Source organism: Schistocerca cancellata, chromosome 1 (genome assembly GCF_023864275.1).
Source record: "Schistocerca cancellata isolate TAMUIC-IGC-003103 chromosome 1, iqSchCanc2.1, whole genome shotgun sequence".
Taxonomy (NCBI): domain Eukaryota; kingdom Metazoa; phylum Arthropoda; class Insecta; order Orthoptera; family Acrididae; genus Schistocerca; species Schistocerca cancellata.
This window is the reverse complement of record NC_064626.1, coordinates 881,373,835-881,387,512: the sequence shown is the minus strand read 5'-3', so window position 1 is coordinate 881,387,512 and position 13,678 is coordinate 881,373,835. Positions and strand designations below refer to the sequence as shown.

The window sequence follows — 13,678 nt, the reverse complement described above, 5'->3', positions numbered from 1 at the left end:
TGTACATAGATTTGGAAAAGCATTTGGTGGAATCTGGCAGGCTACAGTTCTCACAACAATATATCCCAGACGATCTGTATGCCTGACAGACCGCGTTCGCCCAGTCTGTTCGTCAAACTGCGAGCAACTGAGCCATCCAGGTAACCAGTGATGGTAGATTCTCTCTCTCTCTCTCTCTCTCTCTCTCTCTCTCTCTCTCTCTCTCTCTCTCTCTCTCACAGACAGACAGACAGACAGACAGAGATAGATAGATAGATAGAGAGAGAGAGAGAGAGAGAGAGAGAGAGAGAGAGAGAGAGAGAGAGAGAGAGAGAGAGACCTGATTTAAGGCCAGGATGAAGCATGCAAGAGTATACAACGTGAATCCATAATTTGCAGCGAAAATTGATACGGATGAAAGTATACGGCACTAGAAGAAAAAACTTCAAATGCGTAACTGCGAGTCACCACTGACTTCGGTTCAAATATTGCTTCAGTGAGTATAAACGTATTTTAAATGTTAACTTTTCTATTAGTTCCTATCTAATTAGGTTCAAATTTCACCCAAGACCTACCTTACCTTCCACAAATTTTCGGAATATGGCAGATTCATTATGGGGCACCATGGGAATATTTACTGCTCGTAAAGTGTTATTCTATCTTTTATAGGTGAAATTCATTGTGCGGAGTTGATTGGGTTGCGTACTGTTCCCTCCAGAACGGAAGCGTGTAGTTCTTATTCAGTCTCCTTGGGTAATCTATGAGCTACAGGTTGTAGGTAGCAGACGTCAGCTGCAACTGTTGACCTCGGCCGATCTTTGAGGCACATCATCTTCTCTCACGGTAGTGGTTGAATGTTAGGATGGCGTGGTATCGGTGAATTCGGCGGACAACAACCCGTGCTGACAGCCCTGACTCCCGCAAAGTGACAATGCGCCCACCGTCTAATCTTGAAATCAGCCTAGAACCCATATCGACATGCTGAACACCGTACTCAAGTCGAATTGTTCAGTCACCGCGTTTTATGGGCTGTAAGACCCTACGGGTTAGAAGACGCACCTTAATTTTTAAGCATTTAAAAAATTTATCTTTTTTATTATTAATTTTCAAAGCCAGACCAAAAAAGATTCTTAGTTTACAAACCGAACTGACCTTCAAAATCTCTGAAAATCGTCATCTGAACCTCCTCCTCCTCCTCCTCCTCCTCCTCCTCTTCGTCGTCATCATTTTTGTATGTAAGATGGTCTTCACTGCCATCGAGAGTGTTACTTATTCCGCACTTCTTGAGATATTTAACAATAATGACAGACTTGTTTGACAGTAGGTTATTTTAAAGCTCCCTTCGGCGCGAATTCGTGTTGGGTTTCATCCATTTGTTCCATTCCTCTCTCACATAAACTTCAAATTATGTATTTTATTTATTTATTTATTTATCGAGACATTAAGAGGTTGCAAATGTGAAGTATGTTCAAAATGGTCAAATGTGTGTGAATTCCTAAGGGACCAAACAGCTGAGGTCATCGGTCCCTAGACTTATGCACTACTTAAACTAACTTATGCTAAGAACAATACACACACCCATGCCCGAAGGAGGACTCGAACCTCCGGCGGGAGGGGCCGCGCAGTCCGTGACATGTCTCCTCTATCCGCGCGGCCACTTCGCGTGGCTTGTGAAATAAGCCTTCCCGGAATAACAGCAAGTTCTGTATTTCCCTGTCTCAATTTCTCTTTCACAGAATTTTTCAAATGATTACTAAACTGATCTAGCACGAGAAGAGAACTCTTCTTCAATGAAACACCTTTCCTTCTGTTCCATAATTTCATACCAGCGTCGTCCATCCACCCCTTGCCATGTACGTGAACACTGCCACCTGGCGGTAGCTCAGAAGTTTTGTTTCGCGCTTGAAAATGATTATTGTATTAAGTCTAGTAGCGTCAGCACAACGTGAAAGGACAAAATCGTAGAGCATTATTTCATATCCACTTGTTTTTATAGTTAGTTTTAGCACCTTCTGTGGCAACAGTTCTATTAGTCGGCACATCAAATGTCAGAGGAGTTTCGTCCTTATTCGCTATTTCACGTCGTTCCGCACTGGTTTCCTTTTGATATTGAATAATAAATCGATGGAAAGATATTTTCTCTTCATACTCGTGCGGCATTATCTGAGGTATTTTGAATTTGGTTCGCATGCTAAGTCCATTGTAGCGCTAGCATATAAGCATGTGTTTGAATCATTCTTGTATTAAAACCAATGCCATTTTGAGGATGTCCATTAATCCATTTCAATACGTCATCTTCTAGTTTTGGCCATCTCTTTGCACATTTAGTCTTCTTAATTTTTTAATTTTTTAAATGGGAGATAAGATACTGCGTGAAGAGTTTGACAGAGCACTGAAAGACCTGAGTCAAAACAAGGCCCCGGGAGTAGACAACATTCCATTAGAACTACTGATGGCCTCAGGAGAGCCAGTCATGACAAAACTCTGCCATCTGGTGAGCACGATGTATGAGACAGGCGAAATACCCTCAGACTTTAAGAAGAATATAATAATTCCAATCCCAAAGAAAGCAGGTGTTGACAGATGTGAAAGTTACCGAACTATCAGTTTAATAAGTCACAGCTGCAAAATACTAACGCGAATTCTTTACAGACGAATGGAAAAACTGGTAGAAGCCAACCTCGGGGAAGATCAGTTTGGATTCCGTAGAAATGTTGGAACACGTGAGGCAATACTGACCTTACGACTTATCTTGGAAGAAAGATTAAGAAAAGGCAAACCTACGTTTCTAGCATTTGTAGACTTAGAGAAAGCTTTTGACAATGTTGACTGGAATACTCTCTTTCAAATTCTGAAAGTGGCGGGGGTAAAATACAGGGAGCGAAAGGCTATTTACAATTTGTACAGAAACCAGATGGCAGTTATAAGAATTGAGGGGCATGAAAGGGAAGCAGTGGTTGGGAAAGGAGTGAGACAGGGTTGTAGCCTCTCCCCGATGTTATTCAATCTGTATATTGAGCAAGCAGTAAAGGAAACAAAAGAAAAATGCGGAGTAGGTATTAAAATTCATGGAGAAGAAGTAAAAACTTTGAGGTTTGCCGATGACATTGTAATTCTGTCAGAGACAGCAAAGGACTTGGAAGAGCAGTTGAACGGAATGGACAGTGTCTTGAAAGGAGGATATAAGATGAACATCAACAAAAGCAAAACGAGGATAATGGAATGTAGTCAAATTAAGTCGGGTGATGCTGAGGGAATTAGATTAGGAAATGAGACACTTAAAGTAGTAAAGGAGTTTTGCTATTTAGGGAGTAAAATAACCGATGATGGTCGAAGTAGAGAGGATATAAAATGTAGACTGGCAATGGCAAGGAACGCGTTTCTCAAGAAGAGAAATTTGTTAACATCGAATATAGATTTAGGTGTCAGGAAGTCGTTTCTGAAAGTATTTGTATGGAGTGTAGCCATGTATGGAAGTGAGACATGGACGATAACTAGTTTGGACAAGAAGAGAATAGAAGCTTTCGAAATGTGGTGCTACAGAAGAATGCTGAAGATAAGGTGGGTAGATCACGTAACTAATGAGGAGGTATTGAATAGGATTGGGGAGAAGAGAAGTTTGTGGCACAACTTGACTAGAAGAAGTGATCGGTTGGTAGGACATGTTCTGAGGCATCGAGGGATCACAAATTTAGCATTGGAGGGCAGCGTGGAGGGTAAAAATCGTAGAGGGAGACCAAGAGATCAATATACTAAGCAGATTCAGAAGGATGTAGGTTGCAGTAGGTACTGGGAGATGAAGAAGCTTGCACAGGATAGAGTAGCATGGAGAGCTGCATCAAACCAGTCTCAGGACTGAAGACCACAACAACAACAACACAATTTTTTCCGTTTTTCTTTACTAGCTTGCCGACCTGGAATGGTTTTTTCTGTTGGTAGAAGGCCGAAATGCCACTAAGTTGCTCCTTTTCCATGTTCTTCTGTATGTGCGATTACTCTCAATTTACAGCCCGCAGCGTATGGATACCTTTTATTTTTTTTCCTTTGAGAAACTAGGTAGGAACAAAAATATTGTACTGTTACCGATGACACACACCACTTTCAGTTCAAGTTCACTGTCACCGTAGACTGCAGTAACGCGTCATAGGCTGGACACTGTTCTGCACTGTGGTGGCGGGGCCTGAAGGAAACAGTGCTAGAGAGTTTGTGAATCACCACAACTCGTGTTCGTCGCATCGGGGCATTGCTGCTGCTAGTTGAGTCCAATGTTGCAAGATATACACTCCTGGAAATGGAAAAAAGAACACATTGACACCGGTGTGTCAGACCCACCATACTTGCTCCGGACACTGCGAGAGGGCTGTACAAGCAATGATCACACGCACGGCACAGCGGACACACCAGGAACCGCGGTGTTGGCCGTCGAATGGCGCTAGCTGCGCAGCATTTGTGCACCGCCGCCGTCAGTGTCAGCCAGTTTGCCGTGGCATACGGAGCTCCATCGCAGTCTTTAACACTGGTAGCATGCCGCGACAGCGTGGACGTGAACCGTATGTGCAGTTGACGGACTTTGAGCGAGGGCGTATAGTGGGCATGCGGGAGGCCGGGTGGACGTACCGCCGAATTGCTCAACACGTGGGGCGTGAGGTCTCCACAGTACATCGATGTTGTCGCCAGTGGTCGGCGGAAGGTGCACGTGCCCGTCGACCTGGGACCGGACCGCAGCGACGCACGGATGCACGCCAAGACCGTAGGATCCTACGCAGTGCCGTAGGGGACCGCACCGCCACTTCCCAGCAAATTAGCGACACTGTTGCTCCTGGGGTATCGGCGAGGACCATTCGCAACCGTCTCCATGAAGCTGGGCTACGGTCCCGCACACCGTTAGGCCGTCTTCCGCTCACGCCCCAACATCGTGCAGCCCGCCTCCAGTGGTGTCGCGACAGGCGTGAATGGAGGGACGAATGGAGACGTGTCGTCTTCAGCGATGAGAGTCGCTTCTGCCTTGGTGCCAATGATGGTCGTATGCGTGTTTGGCGCCGTGCAGGTGAGCGCCACAATCAGGACTGCATACGACCGAGGCACACAGGGCCAACACCCGGCATCATGGTGTGGGGAGCGATCTCCTACACTGGCCGTACACCACTGGTGATCGTCGAGGGGACACTGAATAGTGCACGGTACATCCAAACCGTCATCGAACCCATCGTTCTACCATTCCTAGACGGGCAAGGGAACTTGCTGTTCCAACAGGACAATGCACGTCCGCATGTATCCCGTGCCACCCAACGTGCTCAACTACCCTGGCCAGCAAGATCTCCGGATCTGTCCCCCATTGAGCATGTTTGGGACTGGATGAAGCGTCGTCTCACGCGGTCTGCACGTCCAGCACGAACGCTGGTCCAACTGAGGCGCCAGGTGGAAATGGCATGGCAAGCCGTTCAACAGGACTACATCCAGCATCTCTACGATCGTTTCCATGGAAGAATAGCAGCCTGCATTGCTGCGAAAGGTGGATATACACTGTACTAGTGCCGACATTGTGCATGCTCTGTTGCCTGTGTCTATGTGCCTGTGGTTCTGTCAGTGTGATCATGTGATGTATCTGACCCCAGGAATGTGTCAATAAAGTTTCCCCTTCCTGGGACAATGAATTCACGGTGTTCTTATTTCAATTTCCAGGAGTGTAGACAGATTTCCCGCGGTATCCAATATATGGCCATTTTTAAGACTGGCGGGAATTTTAAATCAAACACAGGATATTTTCATGTTAATTTCGAATATAAAACGCATCAGAATTTTGCAGGCAATTTTTCGAAGAAAAAAGTGCGTAAAATACGGTAATTACTGGGCAGACGATGTGCTCTACTGAAGTGCACTAACAATAAGAATGCCGTAATTCCTTAGTATTTCTCGGCTATTTGTTGTTACCTCGTGGAGGTAGGGTGTCCTGCCGGTGGTGCGTATCTTCCCAATAAGATATTTCGATGCTGTAACTTGACGTCTTCATAAGGTGTTCCCTGGGACAGTCTCACGAACACCTGAAGAAGACGTAGAGTTTCGACGTCGAAATATCGTGATGGGAACACTTGGACCACGGGCAGAACACCCGATCTCGGTGAAATGGAAAATGGAAATGCCGTGTGGCTAGGGCCTCCCGTCTGGTAGACCGCTCGCCTGGTGCAAGTCTTTAAAGTTGACGCCACTTCGGCGACTTGCGTGTCGATGGGGATGACATGATGATGATTAGGACAACACAACGCCTAGTCGCTGAGCGGAGAAAATCTGCGATCCAGCCGGGACTCGGACCCGGGCTGTTAGTTATGACATTCCGTCGCGTTGACCACTCAGCTACCAGGGGCGGACTCGACGAAATGACATTGCGGTGTACGCAGGTTTACTTTTAACATTATCACATTGGGTATTCTGCCTAGTTCTTTCCTGTGCTGAAAAGAGCACTGAGAAAGAGATTTTCGATCAAATCACTTACTGTACAACCTATAAGAATGGTACATAATTGTTTTTCAGCATTTTAAAAATTAAGATACTTTTTGAATGGCCGTGGTTGACGGCATCATAACTAGACTTGGCTAGCATGGTGTAACTTGCGGCTTGCAGGCACGGTACGGTACAACGTGACGTACGCGGGCTACTCCATGGAGGCGCCGCAGTGCCGCGTGGACCTCCTGGACGCGGACGGCGTGGTGGTGGGCTCCAGCGACTCCAGCAACGGGCTGCAGGGCGAGATCCGCGTGCCCGACGCGCACGCCTGGTGGCCCTACCTCATGCACCCGCGGCCGGGTTACCTCTACACCTTGCAGGTAAGGCGCCACGCCACGCCACGCCACGCCACACCTCGCCTCACGCGCTTGGTCTCTGTTTTAAGCGAAGCGTTATCCAAGCACGCTATTTCAATGGCACAATTCAATGTCTTGCCTTATGACGTTAATCTCCACCTGAAATAGTTGAAATAATTTCGCTCCTGTCCTGGAGAGGAATAACTTTCCACAACTACAAGTGCCTTTGTACTGGAGGCTAGAAGCTATAATCAGGACATGTACGAGGCGTGTTATTTTAAGTAAGTACCGTTTTGCAACACCGCGGCCGCAGCGCTGCGGTCGGCGTTCTGTGCATGCGCTCTGGGTACCTACATCTCTTGTCTACGCACTGACGCCATTACAGTCTGATTCTTCCTTGTTTACGTTGTGCACTGAGTGTTCAAGATGCCTCCAATAATCGTCAGTCAAGCCGAATGTGAAGTACGCGCTGTTATAAGATTTCTGCCGAATGTGAAGTACGCGCTGTTATAAGATTTCTTAGTGCTAAAGGCCTAAAAGCGATCGATATTCATCGCGAGATCTGTGCAGTTTACGGAGAAAACATTGAGTGATGGAATGGTAAGAAAGTGGGTGAGAGCATTTAAAGATGACCTCACAAATATGCATGATGAACAACGGAGTGGGCGTCCTTCGGGCGTTAATGAAAGTTTGGTGCAGGAAGTGGACAATAAGGTGAGAGAAAACAGAGGCTTTATGATTTCCTCCTTGCGGGATGACTTTACTAATGTTTCTCGTAGTGTTCTGTTTAGCATTGTGACCGAGCACTTGAATTACCGAAAATTGTGCGTTCGTTGGGTACTGAAAACGTTGACGTATGTGCACGAAACCAAACGTTTAGACAGTGCATTGACTTTCCTTGAGCGGTACCACAACGACGGTGATGATTTCTTAAGCCACATTGTCACGGACATGAAACATTGATGGCCTACGTCACACCAGAATCAAAGCAACAGTCCATGGAATGGCGGCATTCAGATTCACGCAGAAAAGTGAAGTTTAAGCAAACAATTTCTGCCCGGAAAATCATGTGCACAGTTTTTTGGGACAGAAAAGGAGTATTGCTTGTGGAATTTCTGCCTCGTAATGAGACAATCAATGCAGCAGCTTACTGTAAGACACTGCACAATCTGCGGAGTTCAATTCAGAACAAAAGACCTGGCAAGTTGAGCAAGAGCATCGTTTTGCTACAAGACAATGCCCATCCTCATGTGGCGAATCAGACCAAAGATCTCATCACATCTTTTCGATGGGAAACTCTAGATCATCATCTGTACAGCCCCGATCTTGCGCCCAGTGACTACCATCTGTTCCTGCACTTGAAGAAACACCTGGGTAGTCAGCGTCTTCAAGACGATGACGAAGTCAAAACAGTGGTGATGCAGTGGTTAACAAGTCAGGCGGCAGATTTCTATGAGGAGGGTATTCAAAAACTGGTACAACGTTACGACAAGTGCCTTAATATTGACGGAAATTATGTAAAAAATTGGATTAAGGTACAGGCTTTCATGTAAAAATAAAATTGAGATATCTTAGCACGTGTTTTTTTAATTTCAAAACGGTACTTAAAAAACACGCCTCGTAGTTTAAAGCAGTCAGTACACAATAGTTGAGATTCAACTATGTCACGAAAAATTTTCACGCCTTATGCGACGCATAATGCACTGAAGTGACAAGAGTCACGGAACACCTCTTAATTCCGTGTCCGACCTCCTATTGTCCAGCGTAGTGTAGCAAATCAACGTGGCATGGACTCAATGAGTCGTTGGAAGTCCGCTGCAGAAATATCGAGTCATGCTACCTCTATACGCGTCCATAAAAGCGAAAATGTTACCGATGCAGGATTTTGTACACGAACTGACCTCTCGATTATGTCCCATGAATGTTCGACGGAATTCATGTCGAGCGATCCGGGTGACCAGATCAGTCGCTCGAATTATCCAGAATATTCTTCAAACCAATCATGAACGACTGTGGCCCACTGATAAGGCGCATCGTCGTTTGGGAACATAAATTCCTTGAATGGCTGCAAGTCGTCTCCAAGTAGCCGATCATAACCATTTCCACTCAATGATCGGTTCAGTTGGACCAGAGATCCAGTCCACTCCATGTAACCACAGCCTACACCGCTATGGAGCTACCACCACCTTGCACAGTGCCTTGTTAACAACTTGGCCCCATGACTTCGTGGGGTCTGCACCACACTCAAACAATACCACCAGCTCTTACCAACTGAAATCGAGACTCACCTGACCACACAACTGTTTTTCATTCGTCTTGGGTCCAACCGATATGGTCACGAGCCTAGGACAGGTGCTCCAGCCGATGCCGGGCACTCGCGTCTGTCGTCAGCTTCCATAGCATATTAACGGAACATTTTGCCGCACTGTTCTAACGGATACGTTCGTCGAACATCCCACATTGATTTCTGCAGTTATTTTATTCAGTGTTGCTTGTCTGCTAGCACTGACAACTCTATGCAAATGCCACTGCTCTCGGTCATTAAGTGAAGGCCGTCGGCCTCTGCATTGTCCGCGCTGAGAGGTAATGTCTGAAATCTTGTGTTCTCGGCACACTCTTGCCACTGTGGATCTCGCAATATTGAATTCCCTAACGGTTTCCGAAATGTAAAGTCGCATGTGTCTAGCTCCAGCTACCATTCCGCGTTCAAAGTCTGTAAATTCCATTCGCGCGGGCATAATCACGTCGGAAACCTTTTCACACGGATCACCTGAGTACAAATGACAGCTCCACCAGTGCACCGGTCTTATGTATATATGCATATCGCTATCCCATGAGCTTTCTCACCTCAGTCTACAATGAGCATTTGGTGTGCCTATACAAACTTTGAGCAAGCCAACCAAACGTCGGCACAGGACACGCTTATTTAGAGATCTCTCGATCACTAAACCCAACAGAAACAGTAGGGATCCTTTTTCCACTCACTGAAGAGCTTAAGAGGAGAGCTATCTTTGAACATGCAGTTAATATAACACTTGTACATATCTTCCGAGATTACTCTTCCCTACTTTCAATTTCCTTGACAATCTACATGTTTTTAAATATTTAAATAATGTTCCGATGCTATCTAATTATCGTCAGGTTGAAAAAAGCAGGAACAAATGTAGTTTGTTTGCCATGGAATAGCTGATATGGACGACAGTGTGATTTTTTATTTAAGTAAAACTAGAAACTATAACCTTCCACGCATTACATTAAACTACTTATTGGAAAACGTACGTGTTATAACCAAAAAGTAGAAGAAATACTAAAATATTAAAATTCATGGCTTTTGCAGCTGCACTAATAAGACGGCGCTAAACTTTTGGTTCATTATCTTCTTCTTCTTCTTCTTCTTCTTCTTCCTTGCAAGGAGTAGGCTGTTGCCTGTTCTAAACTCAAACAAAATCACTATCATCTTTTTCGAGGTCTTCTGATCTCTCTTCTTCCCATTTCGCTTGCAGTTCAGCATCTTCTGGGAAACTCTCGTGATCTCGCACTTTCTTGTGGTGGTGTCTCCAATCTTCAAGATATTTTTGAGTTTTTTCATACATGTTGAAATTATTTAATTCTGTTCTAATACCTTCATTTCTAATGATGTCTCATCTTTTGCAGCCCTTCGACTGCCTTAGGAAAGTCGTCGCCGCAGTCTTTTATTTTCTTGTCTTTCTTCCTTATTTTGTAGTAACCCAGCTTTCGCTGTCATAGGCCAGCACAGGAACTGTTATCACTTTATAGAATTTCAGGATGGTCTCTCCGTACTTCATGGTCCAATGTTCTGCTAATGGTACCACGGACAGCTTGGAATTTGTATATTTCTTTTTCAACATCAGAGTAAAAATCAAAGCTTATAGCACAGCCTAGATAAAAGATTAGAGATACTTGTTCAAAAACTGAACTGTCCAAAACAGTTTTTGTTCTCACTGAATATTTTCATCGGAATTCCATTATTTTCGTTTCATTGTTAGAAATCTTAAAGTTGTATTTTTTGCAAATTTCGTACAGCTGGTTTAATGATCTTTGGTGGTCTTGTTCATCCCTTTGGATAATAATGATGTCGTCTGTTAACAAAAGGGACTTCAGTTATTCCTCATTCGTTACCTTATTTCCTTCGTTTACTTTACTTTAACTTGCCGTCTACAAAGAATGAAGTCAACGTGAAAACAAAAAAGGGTAGGTGATAGTCCACACCCTTGTCTAACACGTCGGTTAATAATTATTTGTTCTAATCGACTCGTATCTGTGTTTATCAGAATCTGCGCAGCGCTCATAACGCAGCCAGGGGATTATAATTGTCAAACTCCCAAACAGTCTCTGTTACAGGACTGGATCAACTTTTTGTTCATATTGGGCAAAATCTGCATATCGGGGGTTGATGCATAGATTTTCGCATTTCTATACCCGCTTGATGCAAATTTCTTGGGATTCTCAAGAATTTATTAATGCTGTAATTTGTATAGATTTGTGAAAAGTTCTTTAAGGAATCATAGTGGGAGATGAAAAAGACAAGCTGTTTTAATCAGTGCGTATCCTTTACCGACCGTGTGGTAGCCTAGTTAACGGCCTCGATCCGTATGAAGACAGGTACATGTTTTCCTGCATCTACAGTGGTCGAAGTTGGCTAATTCGCTGCCTTGCAATGCTGCAGGTGCGGCTGACGTCATCGGAATGGGGTACGGAGGACGTGTACCGGCTGCCCGTCGGTATCCGCCGACTCGCCTGGGACAACTCGTCGCTGCTCATCAACGACCGACCCGTCTACTTGCGAGGCTTTGGCCGACACGAAGACGCTGACGTAAGTACTGTACACTGCTGTCTGCATGTTAGACCTACAGCGATACCTCTAACATTTTCCTTGGAGACAGGCATTCCGACAACACTTTCAGCATATATATATACACACAAAGTAGTTCAATTTGTCGTGTATGACCTGTTCATAGAGCTTACGTCGCAGCACACTATGTTGCGAGACAAGGAGGTTGGATAGACCCGAATGGAAGGCGTTCTACGGGTTAACGGTCGTTGGTCTGGTACAACGAACAGGCTCGGTGTGTTTTTACACGGTATTCCACCCCCGTTTAGACGTATGCTTGACTGGTCACCTATTTCCACCGCAGAATATACGCTAGCACAGAAAAGCAAGATAACAAAAGTCCCACACAAATGGCGCACAAGCCTTCGATTTTGTCAGTTGATGGCTGTGGTGACAGCAAGGGCGTCCGGTCATAAACTTAAAATCAAAATAAATCTACCAAAACATGGAAATAAATCACGATTTGAAGAGACCATAATTGTCCACAGCTATAGCAGCTTCAACTGCTCGTACAAAAGTATTTCATCACTTACATTTTTGCATCTTAAACTGTAAGGATGCAGAGGAATAGTACGAACGAAGTGTAAGATTAGGGCCATGTGTAGTATAGGAGACAAAGATGTTTACTTTTCTTTTAAATATAATTAATTTCATTGCTAACGTGTGTATCGTCACATATTAATACGCCCAGTTCTATGAAATTTAAGCCACTGCAGTATTATTGACCCGTAAACGGCCATCAAGTAGCCATACAGACGAACATTCACTTCATGTATAGAAATCGCACAAATAACCTATAGAACATGGAATGACTAATTGTTACTAGAAAGAACATTTCTTTTTCTCCCTATTACCGAAGTGGTCGAAGTACTGGTTTTATGAAACAGTTAACGTTAAGGAATTCATATACCTACCTTCCGACGATGCCCCTTTTCAGGAGATGGGACATTAACCAGCAAACTATGCCCAAGAGCATAGCATATCTCCAAATAATACCATATGCCAGTTACGAAGAAGACAATGAAACTGTTGCGACATTCGGCGTCTTAACCTCGGCATACTATCGACGGTCTACTGTTTTTCCATGGCATCTCCCTCAAAATAATCGCAATGTGTCGGCGTGAAATTTTAATCAGTATGTTATTTGTCACAGTAAAAATTTCGTGTTTTTTCGACAATTTCTTCGCGTTGTTGCAACTTTACTACCTACTTGTTTCAAGCTAAGATGCATTCAGAGCAAATGTCTTCTTCTAGGAAGTAGTTACTAGAGTATAAACTTCGAAAAAATAAGTCACTTTACTTCCTGTCATTACAAGCTCAGCACATTTCGCAATGCCAATCGCATCCTAGAGTACTGAAACAAGAGTGTCAGCTGTATCTTTTACATTTCATAGATTTGATGATAGAGATTTGATAAATGTGTTCACCCAAAATATGTAGCGCAATTTGGCATGGTTTTTACAGGAAATTCTGATCGCTAATATCTTCATACCCTTCTGATAATTTATTTAATTGTATTATCAATCAGGACACAGCACCAAGAGACCTTATTACTCAGAGATACTTTATCTATCCACTGCCACGGTCTTATCCGGTATAGTCACATTCCCTTCGTGTCCGGCCAGAGCGGCAGTGACAGCTAAAGACGGACGGTGCTTCCGCAGATCCGCGGCAAAGGGCTGGACCTGGCGACCGTCGCGAAGGACCACAACCTGCTGCGCTGGGTGGGCGCCAACTCGTACCGCACCTCCCACTACCCGTACGCCGACGAGGTCATGGACTTCGCCGACCAGCAGGGCTTCCTCATCATCGACGAATGTCCCAGCGTCAACACAGAGTGAGTTTGCTGTGCCTCGCAATTTGCATTCTTCTGCTGTTGTTGTTGATGCTGCTGTTGCTGCTGCTGCTACTGCTGCTGCTATATTGTTGTTGTTGTTGACAACGACGATACACAGAGTGAGTCACCTAAGACATAACACCACTTTTATTGCTTGAACGGTTACAAATATCGAGACGCGGTTTTCGGCATGTTTTAGATCGTCGAAGGGCA

The 13,678-nt window shown here is 44.6% G+C and overlaps 1 protein-coding gene across 2 annotated transcripts in view; it reads left to right on the top strand.

The window, feature by feature from the left end:
- The window catches only part of LOC126190545 (beta-glucuronidase-like), a 349,553-nt gene that overhangs the window by 296,019 nt on the left and 39,856 nt on the right, over nt 1-13,678 (top strand). For both annotated transcript variants that reach the window (XM_049931029.1, XM_049931028.1), the window contains exons 6-8: nt 6,598-6,800; nt 11,464-11,610; nt 13,293-13,465. In XM_049931029.1, coding sequence (XP_049786986.1) covers nt 6,598-6,800; nt 11,464-11,610; nt 13,293-13,465 — 523 coding nt within the window. The remainder of the gene's footprint in view (nt 1-6,597; nt 6,801-11,463; nt 11,611-13,292; nt 13,466-13,678) is intronic.